Below are 17808 nucleotides of genomic sequence, written 5' to 3'. Positions count from 1 at the left end.
ATGGCACCATTTTTTGTTGTTTTAATTTACTGATAGCCAGGGGCACACTCTAACACTCAGACATCATTTACAAATGAAGCATGTGTTTAGTGAGTCTGCCAGATCAAAGGCAGTAGGGATGACCAGGGATGTTCTCTTGATAAGTGTGTGAATTAGACCATTTTCCTGTCCTGCTAAGCATTCAAAATGTAATGAGTACTTTTTGGTGTCAGGGAAAATGTATGGAGTAAAAAGTGCATCATTTTCTTTAAGAATGTAGTGAAGTAATATTTGTAAAAAATATAAATAGTAAAGTACAGATACCCCAAAAAACAACTTATGTAGTACTTTCAAGTTTTTTACTTAACTACTTTACACCACTGGTTCATTTATTATATGTCCCCCCCCTTTCTTCTCCCCAATTGTGTCATATCCAATTGGTTAATCATATCAGTAACGTTAGTTCCTCATAGCAGAGCTGTAGCTCCGCCCACCGGCGAAGTGGAGCAGAGCATGCTGGGTGATCTCCAGCTCAGAGAAGAAGATCAGCTCGAGAGAAGTTAAGTGAGAGAAAGTTCCAGCCATCCTTGTGTTTTCCCACCAGTTAGGTTTCATTGTGCGTCCTTGTTGATATGTAAGTACATATTTCATATCTTTCAGCGGTTTATGTCTGAAGATGCACTCTGCGACGATAATGTCAGATTTATGGTTATGCTAATTAGTAGTTTATACTGCGAGCTACTTGGCTATTGTGAGCTGGTTGGCACTGTTTTGGTTGTCATATCATTTCGTACATTTAAGCCTGTATTTGTAAAGAATAATGTCCCCCAGTGCGTTGTTTATATACCCTGTAATTGTATACGTGTATGGTACATCATTATATGGGTATTACATTGTATTTCACTGTTTCTAGGAATTCAAGTTCATTGTGCAGTTGTAGCCCAGTACTGAATATGATAGTGCTATGCTTTGTAGTATACGTGCGGCGGCACCCCATTAATCTCAAATTAGTGCAGTCACATTCAAGTTGTATTGCACTGTATGGTCCTGTATAGCATTAAGTCATCATAGTCATGTTGTTTATGAGAGATGTGAATTGGAGATAGTATTCTGTCATTTACTATTGTTTATTTTATTTATCTCTTTACTTGCAGACCACACAGACACACACTGGTTGAAGCAAGTTGCCAGACCACTAAGTGCCCTAGCCCATCCATACTACATACTGTCATACTGTAGTATGGATCTGACTGTCATCTGTGCCCTTACCAGTACACGGGAGCGAACACATAAAGTAAGACCTAACCTAAAGAATATACAGTCCATCAAGTCCTCGCTAACATTGTGTTCTGTTCGAGCCGGATAAAGGTGTTTACTCCAGGATCAAGATGCAGCAGGTGAAGCCTGGACCTGGTCTGATCATCCAAGGCACCAAGCCTCACCTTATCCAAGTTATACGAGCACAGGACACATGGACAAGAAGATGACCTTCAGCCTCGCATGGAGGGAGCTGCCAAGATGACACCCCTCACTCCACCCAGTCCCTTCCTCTCCAGCCAGGCCAGATGAAACAACTCCAGATGAGTTGGAGACCTTCAGAGAGTACAGGGCCATTCTAAACCCTCATCTGACCCACAAGAGCAGAAGGATGAGCCACAGTAAGCAGAGTAAGGAGCAACATAGAGATCTGTCCTTGGTCTACAACAGTCCCTGGGAACACAGGAAGCCACCTACAGAGCACGAGCTAGCGAGAAAGTACATTGAGCAAGAGAGGCCAGCTGCGGCAGTCCCAGCGAGCTATGCAGGTCAGGCCCACTCAGCTACGTGAGAAACAAGAAGAGATGGTACAGCTCGCCGAGACTCTCCTCTCCGTGCTGCCGCAGCTCACATCCCAGTCTATAGCTAGTCTCTCCCACTAAGCCAGCCCCTACAGAGCCCTCATGCTGAGGTATCCTTCCAGCAGATAAAGTTCAGCTGACACCACCACGGCCTGCGTTAGAGCTGGTTGAGCATACAAAGCAATCAACCAACAAAGAAGATACGACTTGTGATGGACAGTATGACAACAGTGAGTGGCCTGAACCCCCCCCCCCCCCCCCCCCCAACGTGGCCTCCAGCATGTGATGAGTCACTACTGCCATGTCATCAGTGACTCCAAGCCTATAGTGCGGCTACCAAGAGCCTCCTCCAGCAGCTATGAGTTCCCTCAGTCCCGGTGCTCACTCCACCTGTCAGGAGGCTACTCTTCCACCAGTCGTCCAGCTAAGAGAAATACCTACCTGTCAGCTCCTAGACACTCCCAGTGTGGAGTATCAGCCCCTTGATGGTGCCAGGGTGTGTCTACCTGTCCCTGCCATTGGTTCTCAGTTCACCCTCAGCATGGGTATCCAGCCTGTTCCTGACGAGGTGTTTCAGTCTGCCACCACGAAGGACCCATCAGTCAACAGTAGTCTGCAGCCAGCCACTGTTCCAGAGTTGCCACCCGCTCCTGCTACAGAGCCGAAGTTAATCAACGAGGTGGACTCTTTAGCTGCTCCAGCCACAGGGGCTCTGCCTACTGTGTCCTGGAGTCCAGACCAGCTACTGAAGATGGGGCCCAGTCAGCCACCTTCCCCAGGGTTACTGCTGATCCCTACAAAGCTAACCCATTCTTCCCTCAGGTTCCTGTATGCCACTGACTATGGGGCCGAGCCTACTCCGTGCTCCAGCCTCCTGTCTGTTCTTGCTATAGGAGCTCAGCCTACCCCTGTCAAGTCAGACTCACTGTCTGCCAGGCATGAGGAGCAGCATTCTCCATCCATGAGGGCCCAGCCTGTTTCCATCATCTGTTCCCAGCCTGAATCCCAGTATCTCTCCTACCAGCTGCAGCCCAGGGGCCACCACCTGGCTTTAGACTAAGAGTCATCCCTGTTTCAGTTAGGGGGGCTTCGCCAGAAGCCAACGACAAGCCCCCACCTGCTCCTGATGAGGAGTCCAATTCATCTCCAGCAACGTGCCCTCCACTTGGCCCTGGCTTCCAGACACCGGCTCCGTTGGGGAGTCCCCACCTGATCTTGAGTGGGGGCCCACTACTGCTTCCTCCAAGGTAGAGAGGCATTGTAACCCAAGTCACCCTACGATTGACCGGTGTTATATTTAGCCCCACTCTCCCCTCGTGCTTAACCATACTTCTGCTAAAAACCCTGGGTTTAAAAAGGCTCAGTTCGCTCATATTTAGGAGTTGATAAATAAATAAAGCAGGAATAGAAAGCTGGGATTTCCCACTTTTTAACAAAAGCCATTAAAACTGTTGTTTTTGCAATTGCAAGAATTGTTGTGCATTCACTGCTTGTCAGAATGCATGTTTCCCTCCCTGTGGCACTTATAACATGAATGTGCCAAGAGAGGAATATTTATCTAGCATGGAACACAACAACAAGCTGACTAGGTAAATAGATCAACTATTATACCATGGGGTTGTTTGATTTTTCTATTAATTACTTGTTTTGTTTGCAGAGGAAAAGTAGGTGTAGAATGTTCTAGCATCTTCAGTGCACCTCAGCAGAAATATTTTTTCATGTTCCATATTGTTTTGGTTGCGTAGTGGCAATGATTTTGCCGTGGCGCACCCCCACAGCAAAATGAGTACAGAGGAAACACTGGTCTGGTACATATAGGTACATACAGTAGATTGTGTGAGTGTGACCTGTTGCTGGCTGGGCTACAACCTGGTCTCAGATAATTTCATATTATTCTGTATGTAAATCTGAATCCCCCATTTAGTATAGACCCTTTTGCCATACATGACACACTGACAGATGCGCGTGACTCTTGACGGCAGTAAGAAAGCCATTGCCATCTGCGCCCATTCATCATAGCCTAGATTAACATTTTGATTACTTCCAAACAAAACAACTTTTTGGGGTTCTCATACACTTACAATGATGTTTTGATTCTTGCTTGAATAGTCACTAAGATTACATTTGGTTGTGATCTTTGCAAAATAACTATTTTGGATGCAACAGTTGTTAGCTAGAATACTAACACACATTGATATAGACTGTAGCAAAAGCTAGCCAAAGAGCCATTTTACAGGTTGAAGTTTAAGTGTTTTTAAAAAAAGTATAATGCAGTTGATTTGCGATGACAAACATATTAAGACATTTATACAAGCCTTAAAATCAAATTATAAACCAAAAGTAGTGTGAAATGCACTCATAAGCAACATGTAAATAGAGGCTTTATTTTGCTGGTGTTCCATAAAAACACCCCCCTTGCTCTGCCACCAACTTGCACACATCACCCTTGTGCGGCAATGTTTGCAAACATAGAAAGGGTCTATATGGCACTGAGTATCCCGGATTTACATTTACTCTGTTGCATCAAGTCTATGAGACCAGGCTGGTCATTTGTGTAAAAATAGCTGCACTATTGTACTACACTGTTCCAATATGGGACCAGGGCATTAGTTCAGCTCACATGCCATCAGATTTGTACAGGGACTGCATCACTGCAAGGGATCCAGCCAGCCAGGGGTGAAGAGTTGATGACTGTCAACCCAACTCTAATTGGGGCTACTTCAGGCACGAAGCGAAATAACTTCACAACTGCAAGAGGAATCGTAAATAAATGGACACGTTTCCTTTAAGACTCCCCTCTCCCGGGTTGACAATTGTAGCTGGTGTGACGTTTACCACATCTCGTCGGCTAAGGAAAATATGCTGTTCTACGGTTTCTAATCCGGAGAATTTCAACCTGGTAATGAAATTGTAACCAAAGAGGACAGCTATGAATTCATAAACTCAATGGAAGTGTTCCGGTCATTTCAACATCCATCCAAAAAGAACAACAAAAAGTCTCGACAGGAACGTCTGGGTTTTGACAGAGCTTTCGACCGAAGTAGCAAGTTTCCCTGACTGAACCGCGAGACAGTTTGGTAGGATCATTCAGAACCCCACACTGCTTACGACTAGACTACAACGTAACTAGCATTAACATCATTCATAGAGCCACGTTAAATTGATAGCACTGCTGTCGCTGTTACATTGTATCCATAATAACACTGCTACAGATTTGATAGCTGGCTACGTTTCTATTTGTCTGTTCGTTCAAACAACAATAGCACTGATTTACCCCGTTTCTTACATTGCCGGCATATTTTAGCCCACAACTTTTACTGCAAAACCGGTGAATTGCACGTTCTGTTTAGATACGTTGCAATACATTATGCGATAGGCCTAAACTGCTATTAGCTTAGTTGGCTACAATGTCTGTAATATCACGGAGCTTGCTGGTGTCTTCTACGAGCAAGCCAAATGACAACGTGTCAATAGCGTTGTGAAGATTAATCAATAACATTGTTGATGTTTCCTTATATTATTGTGTCAGTAGACCAACTGCAAGCCTACCCATCTCGCCCTTTCCTGGCCAGGGCTAACCGCCACACAGTGACAGGACTGTCTGTATCGACTGCTGCCCAGATGCCCGGTGGAGGATGCCTTCGCAACAGCTAGGTAGCTACTAGCCTCTCTGGGAATGATGACGCTGTGATTTAGGGGTCGGAATTAAAGGGAACAACTATCATTTCAACGTTTTGGTGGAAACGGATTCAGCCGTGCTTTTTATTCCCTCTCGTACAGTAGCCTCTCTTTTTTTGGTGTGACTAAAGCAGTGGTTCCCAGCAAGGGGTACTAGGCCTGTCCACAGGGGGTACTTGAGAAGATTCATGAGACCATAGGTCTAGTGGTAAAATGAACATGAGGGGGAGCTTCAGGGTTACTCCAGGCAGAGCAAAATTCAGTTGGTGGTACAGTAAGCAAAAATAGTTGAGAACCAGTGGACTAGAGCAGCCCATACAATATTGTGATGTCCAACCACCGTTTAAAGACTTTGCTATTAATCTATTGAAGGTTTAAGAGACACTCATTAAATGAACTACCAATATGACATTTCTTAGGAATAATACTAGTATAATAGTAATAATCCAGTAGTTATTAGCATAACATTATGAGAGACTTATACTTGAGATTCAACACTTGCTGACTGACACTCCTGGTTCCACCACTTTGCATGGCATCTTTGTCAACTCTTTGCATTGCATCTGATCTGAGCATTAAGCATCAGTTGCTGAAAGAAAAAGATTGGATCCTGTGAAATAAGAGTCCATGATGTAGTGTCTTTAAAGCCTTGAGCTTCCACCTCAATGTTCTTCTTTGTATGTTAGTGAAGAACGTTAGCGGACTGGTTTTAAGTGGTTTAAATAGATCTGACACAGGCAGCTAAAGTATTCTATAAATTGTTCCAACAGTGAGTGAGCCACAACCTCTTTCTTGCTCTACAGAAAAGTACACCTCTTTGCTGCCTCAGACTTACACCATGCCCAAACCGGATGTGCGCAAATTGATTTTGTCCCGCCACACCAAACGCGATCACGACATGCAGGTTGAAATATCAAATCAAACTCTGAACCAATTATATTCATTTGTGGACAAGTCGAAAAGCATTAAACATTTATGGCAATTTAGCTAGCTTGCTTGCAGTTGCTAGCTAATTTGTCCTGGGATATAAACATTGAGTAATTTAACCTGAAATGCACAAGGTCCTCTACTTCAACAATTAATCCACACATAAAACGGTCAACCGAATTGTTTCTAGGCATCTCTCTTCCCAAGCTTCTTTTTCTTCTTTGGACGGTGATTGGCAACTAACTTTCATAATAAGGTGCATTACCACAATTGACCTCATCTTTCATTCATCCATGTGGGTATATGTTCCTAAAAACCAATGAGAAGATGGGAGAGGCAGAACATTCTGCGTCACAAATAGAAGCAACTTTTATTTTGGTGCACGGAAACGTGCGCGAGCAGTGTGGGTGCAATGATTGAATAACATGTATGTGTACATTTATTTTGCAAAGCTTGCGCACGTGACACGTCCGGTTTGGGCATGGTGTTACATGCTGACCACACCGGTTGGTCATGTGCGCGAGTTTTGCAAAGTGAATGTACACGTTATTCAATCATTGCACCAACGAGCGTCTCAGTTGCCAGGCGCTAAAATAGAAGTTGCTTTTATTTGTGGCGCAGAACGCGATGCAAGTCCTGCCTCTCCCATCTCCTCATTGGCTTTTAGATGCATATACCCACGTGCCATCTCCTCATTGGTTATACCCACGTGGGTGATTGAAAGATGAATTGAGGTTGGTTGTGGTAATACATCTTATTATGAAAGTTAGTTGCCAATCGCCATATAAAGTCCAAAGAAGAAAAGGCCTGGCAGGAGGAGAGATGACTAGAAATGATTCGGTTGACCGTTTTATGTGTGGATTAATTGTCGGAGTAGAGGACCTTTCAGGTAAAATAACAACTCACTGTTTATATCCCAGGATGAATTAGCTAGCAACGGCAAGCTAGCTAAATTGCCATAAATGTTTAATGCTTTTCGACCTGTCCCCAAATGTAGATAATTGGTTGAGAGTTTGTTTTGATATTTCAACCTGAGTGTCCTGTATGTGTTGGCGTGGGGGGACAAAATCAATTTGCGCACGATGGCGCACTCGCGTGTCTGGTTTGGGCATGGTGTTAGACCAGCTCTTAGTGTTAAGAACACATTCTCAAGGACAAAGAGAGCACATAATTATAGTTTACAATTGAGTCAGTCTAATAATACATTTAGCTGGTAGTATTTCAATGTCAACAGTCCATTGACATTCAATGTCAATGTAAACAGAGAAAGTAGGAGCAACACTGTTGTTATTGTAGTTTCTTAAATGGGTAGAGTGAGTGAAGAGACTATTTGCAAAGAAGGAAGTCAAGGCATGGTCTCTTCTCTTTTCCCTGTGTGTGGCTAGAGGTTGAGGTTGCCGTGAGTGAATCTACTCAAAGGTTAAAGAATAGGATTGCAATAGAATGAATAACTGATCTTTGCCCCTGTCATTACCCTGGCCAAACATCTGAAACCCTACCTCTTCAAAGAGTATCTTAAATAATACCACAGTGGATTTAACAAGTGACATCAATAAGGAATGATAGCTTTCACCTGGATTCACCTGGTCAGTCTATATCATGGAAAGAGCCAGGTGTTCTTAATCTTTTGTATACTAATACACTACTTCATGAAAGGTGTTAAAAATATAGCTATTACCTATCCTATCTTTTCAGATGGTTAGGGGCTAGGTGTTCAGGGCTCGATTTGGGAGGGAGCATTAGATTAAGGAAAACTGAACTAGTGACTGACCTTAACTTCTAACCTCCTGGTTAACCCTTCCAGACATGGAGGTGATGACCCCCCTCATCGAGAACCCTGGAGGAGGAGGAGGGCAGGAGGAGGAGAACTCTGAAGAGGACCAGGATCCAGAGCTGCTACCTGTCAGACACTATGAGCTGGGAAACAGCCACCAGGGCATCACGTAAATTAACACACCTGTCAACTACCTCAACCATGAAACACTTCAAATACCAGATTCTGAAACATAGAGGCATTCTCTATTAGTGGTTAGAGTTGTTGTACTGCAGGTCTGTGATAGTGAACACTGAGGCCCATCAGGAATTGAGTTTGACTCCCATGCCATTCAAGATCAAATTACATTGGTCTCAGAGTGGACCCCTAATCCGAACCCTCTGTGTTCCACAGGTTTACTCAGGCTCTCATCCACCTGCTGAAAGGGAACATTGGAACTGGGTTGCTGGGTCTTCCCCTGGCAGTACGCAACGCAGGGGTCATAGTGAGTAACTAATGTCCCACTAGGATTACTACATTTACATTTGAGTCATTTAGCAGATGCTCTTGTCCAGAGCAACTTACAGGAGCAATTAGGGTTAAGTTCCTTACTCCAAGGGCACATCAACTGATTCTTCACAGTCTGCTCAGGGGTTCAAACCAGCGACCTTTCGGTTACTGGCCCAACGCTCTTCCCCACTAGCCTACCTGCCGCTTTACACCCTGCACACCATAACACAAACAGGGCTGGGTCACACTTTACATTACATTAGTGTCCTTGTGTACTGCTGTAAGTACCTTGTAAGATTGTTTTGGTTTATTCCGTAGAAGAAAAAAAAATCTCTTGTGAGAGTCAAGGCAGAGAAAAGGCTGGGAACCCACTATATTGGCAAAGAAGTGTTTCAGAAAACTTGGCCTTGGTTGTAAAGTTACTGAGAGAACTTGCGCGATGTGTCATGCCTACAGCATTGCATTATACATCATTGATATTAGTTGGTAAAAATGATTGGGATTCGCTAATGCTTTAACAGAAAAGCAAGGCAAGAAACGGTAATGGACTGGGCATGAATATGGGTTATGCATAAATATGTATTACATGGTTATCTCTGATCTGAATGTTCATTGGAAGTAATTATATAAAACACATGATAAGATCATTCTCACGATTCCATTGTTTGATTTAACCAGCAATTCAGTTTCTGTGTTTTACTGGACCAGTCTGTATGACAGAGGAGCAGAAATTAACACACATTGTACAAATGAATACACACATAGGCATTAAGCTCCAAGCCTTCAGGTGTGTTAATGTAGTGTTGTGGAAGAGTTAGGAGTCATTGTAAGTGGTGTCAGTGGACCTGCTAGTCTCCTCTGTCTACAGACAATGATTCCCTGCTGTGGATCCTGGCTCATGTTAAGTTGATTTGGGGTTTTATATTTGGGCCTCTGTGTCATACAGTTCAAAGGTCATAGTAACTTGTATGTAGACTTGTATGTTTATTGACCTGGTTTGCCCCCGCTAACTGGGCAGGGCACACAACTGTTATCTCTGAGTATTACACATGGATGTGAGTGTGCAATTACACAATCATGTACATTGGTTTAAAGTTCTTTGTGTGTCATGGATGTGATATCAGATGAATATTTGAATCTGTAGATTTCTGAAGCAAGGCCTGCTTAATCAGCTGGTGAGGTGTTCATCAAACTAGTCTCCACCACCAATGCTTCAGCACCATGGTATAAACCTGCCTGTGTGTCTGCCTGCTGTGCAGCTGTGGCACTGGCTAGTGGCTGATCTCAGATCAGTTTGTCTCATATCTTTCCTGTGAATCCTCCATTTGCTAAACGGACAAAGGAGGATATGATCAGGCTAGACAAATGTCATTGTTTCAAAGGACAATCAGGTCAATTTGTAAACTAGAGACTAATCTCGTCTACCAGCCGGCTCTGTTGCAATTGAGACTGAGAAATGAGGTTAGCTTCAGACCAAAAGCAGGCACAGATCACTTGTTGTGGAAAATGACTAAATTAGACATAATATGCTGTTTTTACTTAGAGAATTGTCCATTATTTTATGCTAGTGTTTCTTCCCTGATGCTGGCTTGTTGTCTTGTATGACTTAGTTATAAGTCTGGGCATACAGATAAGAGCCGGGTGCGACTGCAGTATGTGACATCCCGTATGTACTATCTGTAGGAACTCCTCTGTATGGAAACATGCAGGAAGGAACAGACAATAGTGGCAACGTCGTCTATCTTAATCTACACAGACAAGCTAAACGCCTTTTAAACACTATGTTCCTCACCCCTGTTTGCACACATCTGCTAACTGCCACATAGACAAAGAGGTTGGACTTTTCTATAAAAGCTGAGAGAACTTATTCGTAGCGCTTTCAACTCTGACTATTCTTAGTGATGGTTGATTGCTTCATTTTTGCAAATCTTATATTAAAATTGTTGTTTGAAAGAATCTGCAGTCTCTCTTCCTATAGAATGTATCTGACACTGCTACCATACCAGTGAAACAGAGAGAGCCTGCATGTCACATCTTTGACGTTGCCGGGGTTACATTGCGTTTGCTCGACTTTCCCCACAGAATCGGCAGGCTCCATAGACTTGATGATGTTCCAGTGCTAGTATTGTGTCTAGGTTGAGGAGGGAACCAAAATGTTGTTGTGTATCCTCTTGCTTAATTTCCCCTCCTTTGTGCTGTCTCATAATGATGGTGTGATCATGTCACATGACAGAGAGATCTTGTGTGTGAGGGACAAAACTGAACAGGGCAAAATTACTATCAAAATAACAATCACAACACTTTTATGTGAAATGATGTTTTCCGTGACATACATAGAATATCACAGAGCTATCCCACTACTGGTTGTGTGTAAGTGAGAAGTAGCCTATTTCTCAGGGTTATATCTGATGCGTTTGCACTACTATGGACTGATGTTTGCTGTAGTGTTCCTGTCTGGTTCACAGTTGGTTTCAGTTGGTGTTGACGTTACTGTCAGTATGTTCAGTCTGTTCTTTGTGTGTTTTTTATTTCTCCAGGTGGGGCCTCTTTGCCTGGTGCTGATGGGTGTGGTCTGTGTTCACTGTATGCACATCCTGGTCCACTGTAGCCACCACCTGTGTGAGAGGTAATAACACACACACACCACGCCCTTAGCAGCATCCTCACTGACAAGCCCCTCGTGTGTCATGGTGTTTGATATCTGTTACAATTACATTAATAAAAACACTTAACTGTCAGGGACCCAGCCGCTCTGTCCATTCATGCTCTCTCTGTCTCTCGGTCTCTGTTTTTCTTTTGTATCTGTCTCTCTCTTCCTTCTTTCTGTCACTGAGAGAGACAGAGATACTTTTTTTGTCTAAATCCTCTGTGTGTGTACCATGTTAGTGCTGAGAGCAGATAACAACCAGCTCGAGGTCTTCACAGGTCCAAAAAGTTGGATCTGTGGCTTTCCCACCTGACCCCGATATGCATAAATAATAAAAACAAATATTGAGACCTGTTCTGAATGTACCCGAGGACAGACAGACCTGTTCCGTAAAGGACCGGGGACACATACCCTTGCTGGTTCGCATCCGAGAGACCTGTTCAGATCCAAAAGAAGGGGAGAGAGAAGGAAACCTCCAAATGGGTGCTGCCAGCGCCATCAATAAACAAGCGATATTGGCCAAATGATCTGCAGCTACGTGTCCTTAATGTGTAACGTATTCAAAACATTATATTCTGTTATATTGGTTTTTACTTCCTAAAACAATAGTGGTCCACCTTACGGTTCAGCTGTCCGAGATTTGAGCGATCAATGCATCAGTGCATTGCATACATATACTGTAGGCCTATATGCCTAGGCTTCCACTGTGTGATATTCATATTTACTAAATAAATATTAAAAGGGAGAAGCTTAGTCCTAGAGACACAGAGAAAGAGATGCTGGCGCCATGTTCCCGACATCGACATGGATTACTTTATACTTGTCAGGCTGCTACTGCTATTCAGATATAAATACATTTTTATTTGTCACATGTGACGAATACAACAGGTATTCAATGCTTAATTACAAGGTCTGAACCAACAATGCAGTTTGATGAAAATGTATATATTTTTTAAAAGTAACACTAAATATCAATAATGAGGCTATATACAGGGACTACCAGTTCCGAGTCAATGTGCGGGAGTACAGGTTAGTCAAGGTAATTTGTACATGTAGGTAGGGGTAAAGTGACTATGCATATATAATAAACAGCAAATAGCAGTAGTGTAAAAACAAATTGGGGGGGGGGGGGGGGGGTAGAAGCTTCTACCCCCAAGTCTTTATGGCTTGGTGGTAGAAGCTGTTAAGGAGCCTCTTCTCAGTCTCTTGAGGGGGAAAGGTGTTGTCGTGCCTGTCACAACCCGGCTCTTAGATGGTGACAAGCAAGGGAGTCCACACGTTGGCAGTTAAGGAGTAACAAAGTATAAAACTACAAAGGAAAACTAACCTGTGAAAGTAAGCATGTGAGGGGTGTAATGGAGATACGCACATTTTACCTTCATCCATGTAAGTGTTGAAGGGTACACCTAATCAAAAACATAATCAACCAGATTAGAAAACAAAATGGTGCTGAGAGAGAGAGATGCAACCTGTCACCTTAACGACCCAATCAGCTCCACCTATCCCCAATCTGCAAGTGAAAGCACAAACACAGAGGAGCCGGGGTCCTTAGCTTAGTGATGAGCTTTGTGGGCACTATGGTGTTGAACGCTGAGCTGTAGTCAATGAACAGCATTCTCACATAGGTGTTCCTTTTGTCCAGTCGGGAAAGGGAGGTGTGATTGAGATTTTGTCATCTGTTGGGGCAGTATGCAAATTGCAGTGGGCCTAGGGTATCTGGTAGGATGCTGTTGATGTGAGCCATGACCAGCCTTTCAAGGCACTTCATGGCTACTGACGTGAGTGCTATGGGGGGTAATCATTTAGGCAGGTTACCTTAGTGTTATTGGGCACAGGGACTGCGGTGGTCTGCTTGATGCATGTAGGTATTACGGACTCTTTCAGGGAAAGGTTGAAAATGTCAGTGAAGACATTCTCTTTACTTGCGTCGGTTTGTGATGGTAAATAGGCGTACAGAAGGAGGCTAATTCATAAATGTTCGCTCAGAATGTACACTACCATTCAAAAGTTTGGGGTCACTTAGAATGTCCTTGTTTTTGAAAGAAATGCAAATGTTTTTTGTCCATTAAAATGACATCAAATTGATCAGAAATACAGTGTAAACATTGTTAATGTTGTAAAGGACTATTTTAGCTGGAAACAGCTGATTTTTAATGGAATATCAACATAGGCGTCTGTTTCTCAAACTAGACACTTTAATGTATTTGTCCTCTTGCTCAGTTGGGCCTCCCACTCCTCTTTCTATTCTGGTTAGAGCCAGTTTGCGCTGTTCTGTGAAGGGAGTAGTACACAGCGTTGTTCGAGACCTTCAGTTTCTTGGCTATTTCTCGCATGGAATAGCCTTCATTTCTTAGAACAAGAATAGACTGTCGAGTTTCAGAAGAAATTCCTTTGTTTCTGCCCATTTTAAGCCTGTAATCAAACCCACAAATGCTGATGCTCCAGATACTCAACTAGTCTAAAGAAGGCCAGTTTTATTGCTTCTTCAATTAGCACAACAGTTTTCAGTTGTGCTAACGTAATTGCAAAAGGGTTTTCTAATGATCAATTAGCCTTTTAAAATAATAAACTTGGATTAGCTAACACAATGTGCCATTGGAACAGGAGTGATGGTTGCTGATAATGGGCCTCGTACGCCTATGTAGATATTCCATAAAAAATCTGCCATTTCCAGCTACAATAGTCATTTACAACATTAACAATGTCTACACTGTATTTCTGATCAATTTGATGTCATTTTAACCTGTCTGGGCGAGCAAGCGTCCCACCCTAGTCAACAGCCAGTGGAATCGCGTGGTGCGAAATACAAATACCTCAAAAATGCTATAACTTCAATTTCTCAAACATATGACTATTTTACACCATTTTAAAGACAAGACTCTCTTTAAACTAACCACATCGTCCGATTTCAAAAAGGCTTTACAGCGAAAGCATAACATTAGATTGTCAGGAGAGTACCCTGCCAAAAATAATCGCACAGCCATTTTCAAAGCAAGCATATATGTCACAAAAACCAAAACCACAGCTAAATGCAGCACTAACCTTTGATGATCTTCATCAGATGACACTCCTAGGACATTGTTATACAGTACAGGCATGTTTTGTTCAATCAAGTTCATATTTATATCAAAAAACAGCTTTTTACATTAGCATGTGATGTTCAGAACTAGCATACCCACCGCAAACTTCCGGTGAATTTATTAAGTTACTCATGATTTAACGTTCACAAAAAACATAACAATTATTTAAAGAATTATAGATACAGAACTCCTTTATGCAATCGCAGTGTCAGATTTTAAAATAGCTTTTCGGCGAAAGCACATTTTGCAATATTCTGAGTACATAGCCCGGCCATCACGGCTAGCTAATTTGACACCCACCAAGTTTGGCCCTCACCAAACTCAGATTTACTATAAGAAAAATTGGATTACCTTTGCTGTTCTTCATCAGAATGCACTCCCAGGACTTCTACTTCAACAACAAATGTTGTTTTGGTTCCAAATAATCCATAGTTATATTCAAATACCTCCATTTTGTTCGTGCGTTCAGGTCCCTATCCGAAATGTGACACGCGAGCGCATTTCTTGACAAAAAATGTCAAAATATTCCATTACCGTACTTCGAAGCATGTCAAACGCTGTTTTAAAATCTATTTTTACGCTATTTTTCTCATAAAATAGCGATAATATTCCAACCGGGCGACATTGTATTCATTCAAAGGCTGAAAGAAAAAAATGGAGAATTCTCATGAACGCGCTTCTCAGTCTCACTGTTCCCAGGCTGACCACTCACAGAGCTGCTGTACTTCGCCCAGAGACTGCAGACACCCCATTACACTTTCTGGCGCCTCCTGATAGCCAATGGAAGCCTTAGAAAATATTGCGTTACAGCAGAGATGCTGTATTTTTGATAGAGATGCAACTGAAGGACAACAAATTGTCAGACAGGGCACTTCCTGTATGGAATCTTCTCAGGTTTTGGCCTGCCATGAGTTTTGTTATACTCAGACACCATTCAAACAGTTTTAGAAACTTCAGAGTGTTTTCTATCCAAATCTACTAATTATATGCATATTCTTGTTTCTGGGCAAGAGTAGTAACCAGTTTAAATCGGGTACGTTTTTTATCCGGCCGTGCAAATACTGCCCCCTAGCCCCAACAGGTTAATGGCCAAAAATGTGCTTTTCTTTCAAAAACAAAGACATTTCTAAGTGACCCCAAACTTTTGAACGGTAGTGTATTTTTATAAAGAGAACCATTATATTGTTAGTAACTCTCCTAAAGAATTCTTCTTCACCTCAAGTTCAACTGTCAGTCATTTGGAGTTCTGGTGCACACTGCCTTCATAGGCCTACTGTAGCTAAGCCTAATAATAGCCATACCACACCAAAAGTTGCTTAACTTTAATATCAAAAGTAAGTCAAGTCATTGTTTTTGGGAAAATACAAGCAGGTTCTTATATTGTGGAATAAATTAATTTTCATCAAAGCCGATTGCCTATCCAACAAATGACAGCAATAGGCTAATGCTATTTATTTTACAACAGGCCTACGTTTAACTTTCATCTAAATACGGAGCACAAAATTAAAGAAAGTTTGAACTTGATTTAGCCAATGAAAATGTCTCAACAAAATAAACTCTTTTTGCATGGGCTATTTAAAAAAAAATTGTTTTGATTATTAAATGGGCCTACAGTAGTAATAATAACAATAATAATGATTTATAATAATAATGACTAAACAATTGATAATAAATAGCAAGTGAAATAGATAAAAATCTAATAAATATAACAGTAAACATTACACTCACAAAAGTTCCAAAGAAATAGAGACATTTCAAATGTCTTATGGCTGTATACAGTGTTGTAACGATGTACAAAAGGGAAAATAAATATGGGATGTATTTACAAAAACTGGGTCACCTCAAAACTGTCACCTGAAATGACATCTGCACAGTAATAATCACTGTGATTATTTCAATAGAGCGTCGGAGAGTGTGACTGTCCACAGCAGAGTGATGGGACTGTAATGTAATATATTGTAATCGCCTCATCCAAACCAGAACACAATGTACTAGCTTTCAGACGGCCGTCTCAATCTTCTGTTGTCTGGTTTCCAGCAATCTACCACCCCTTCTCTCTTTGTCTGTCTCTCTCTCTTTTCTGTTGTCCTCTTGTCTGTCGCTCTGCCTACCCAATAAGGACAGAACAGGACCGCAGAGAGACTTTCTGTCTTTTAATTCCCTCAGATCTTGTGGTCCATCTTCCTCTTGTCACTGTATCTCTTGGTGCCTTTCTCTGTGACACCAAATATGTACAAAATGTGTGCCAGTCATCCTCCTCTCCTCCCCCAGGTTGAAGAGACCTCCCATGGGGTACAGTGACACAGTGGCCTTCTCCATGGAGCACAGCTCCTACCAGTGCTTCAGGAAGAGCGCCAGATTTGGGAGGTGAGATGAGAACGCTCTTTTCATCTGGAGGTCAATTTTTGACCCATCACTGCTATAGTCACATGACTCCTCTTAGGGCCAGTGGGTGCTAGAAGCTATTCAAATTCCCTTAAATCTGTGACAATGTATGTAGTTCTGTCCTTGAGCTGTTCTTGTCTATTAATGTTATGTTTTGTGTGGAACCCGGGAAGAGTAGCTGCTGCTTTTGCAACAGCTAATGGGTATCCTAATAAAATACCAAAGGTCAGCAAGGGCCTAATGGTAAGAATCGATGATGGTATATCAGGCAGTTTGGGATGGTAGCCATAGTTTGAAGTTTAAAGGAGGGATGGTTAACAATACATATCTCTACAGTCAGTTCTGTACTGAGGTTCGCCGGCTGTGTTCTCATGCTTGACATAGAGGAAGAAGCCCTAATCTATGTGACTCCCCCATGATAATGGATTGCATTTATGAAGTGCATCTTATGAATTGACTCTCAACAGCACTCTCTGTTGATTGGGGCTAACTCACTTAAATTCACTACCACAGCCTTTCATTTGAGATTCATAGATACTGTTTTGGTTCAGCAGAATGCTTACTGGTTGCTTAAGTGTTATAGATGATGAAAAAGTGCATTTAATGTAGCGTTTGAATAGAATACAAGGTTTGAGTGGTGGTCTGAGAATGACTGATTGTTCGCACTACCTCTCAAATGCTTCATTTTGACTTCATTGAATATATCTTAATGAAACCTTTCATTACTTATTGTAAGCAACAGCAGTAATATACTACCTGACTACAACAGCAGTAACATACTACCTGACTACAACAGCAGTAACATACTACCTGACTACAACGGCAGTAACATACTACCTGACTACAACGGCGGTAACATACTACCTGACTACAACGGCAGTAACATACTACCTGACTACAACGGCGGTAACATACTACCTGACTACAACGGCGGTAACATACTACCTGACTACAACGGCGGTAACATACTACCTGACTACAACGGCGGTAACATACCACCTGACTACAACG

At 42.3% G+C, this 17808-nt stretch overlaps 1 protein-coding gene across 6 annotated transcripts in view; it reads left to right on the top strand.

Moving 5' to 3' along the window:
• Positions 1 to 480: 480 nt before the first annotated feature.
• Positions 481 to 17808, top strand: part of slc36a4 (solute carrier family 36 member 4) — a 261847-nt gene continuing 244519 nt past the window's right edge. For 3 of the 6 annotated variants that reach the window (XM_014163297.3, XM_045703959.2, XM_014163304.3), the window contains exons 1-7: positions 481 to 613; positions 1134 to 4894; positions 5350 to 5471; positions 8227 to 8365; positions 8590 to 8680; positions 11223 to 11311; positions 16684 to 16779. In XM_014163297.3, coding sequence (XP_014018772.1) covers positions 5453 to 5471; positions 8227 to 8365; positions 8590 to 8680; positions 11223 to 11311; positions 16684 to 16779 — 434 coding nt within the window. In that variant the 5' untranslated portion in view covers positions 481 to 613; positions 1134 to 4894; positions 5350 to 5452. Of the gene's footprint in view, positions 614 to 1133; positions 4895 to 5346; positions 5472 to 8226; positions 8366 to 8589; positions 8681 to 11222; positions 11312 to 16683; positions 16780 to 17808 lie in introns of all 6 variants that reach the window. The other 3 variants (XM_014163300.3, XM_014163299.3, XM_014163298.3) reach the window with 3 other exon arrangements.

The sequence above is a fragment of the Salmo salar genome, chromosome 20 (genome assembly GCF_965601325.2).
Source record: "Salmo salar chromosome 20, fSalSal1, whole genome shotgun sequence".
Lineage (NCBI taxonomy): Eukaryota > Metazoa > Chordata > Actinopteri > Salmoniformes > Salmonidae > Salmo > Salmo salar.
This window is presented reverse-complemented; position numbering and strand designations above follow the sequence as displayed.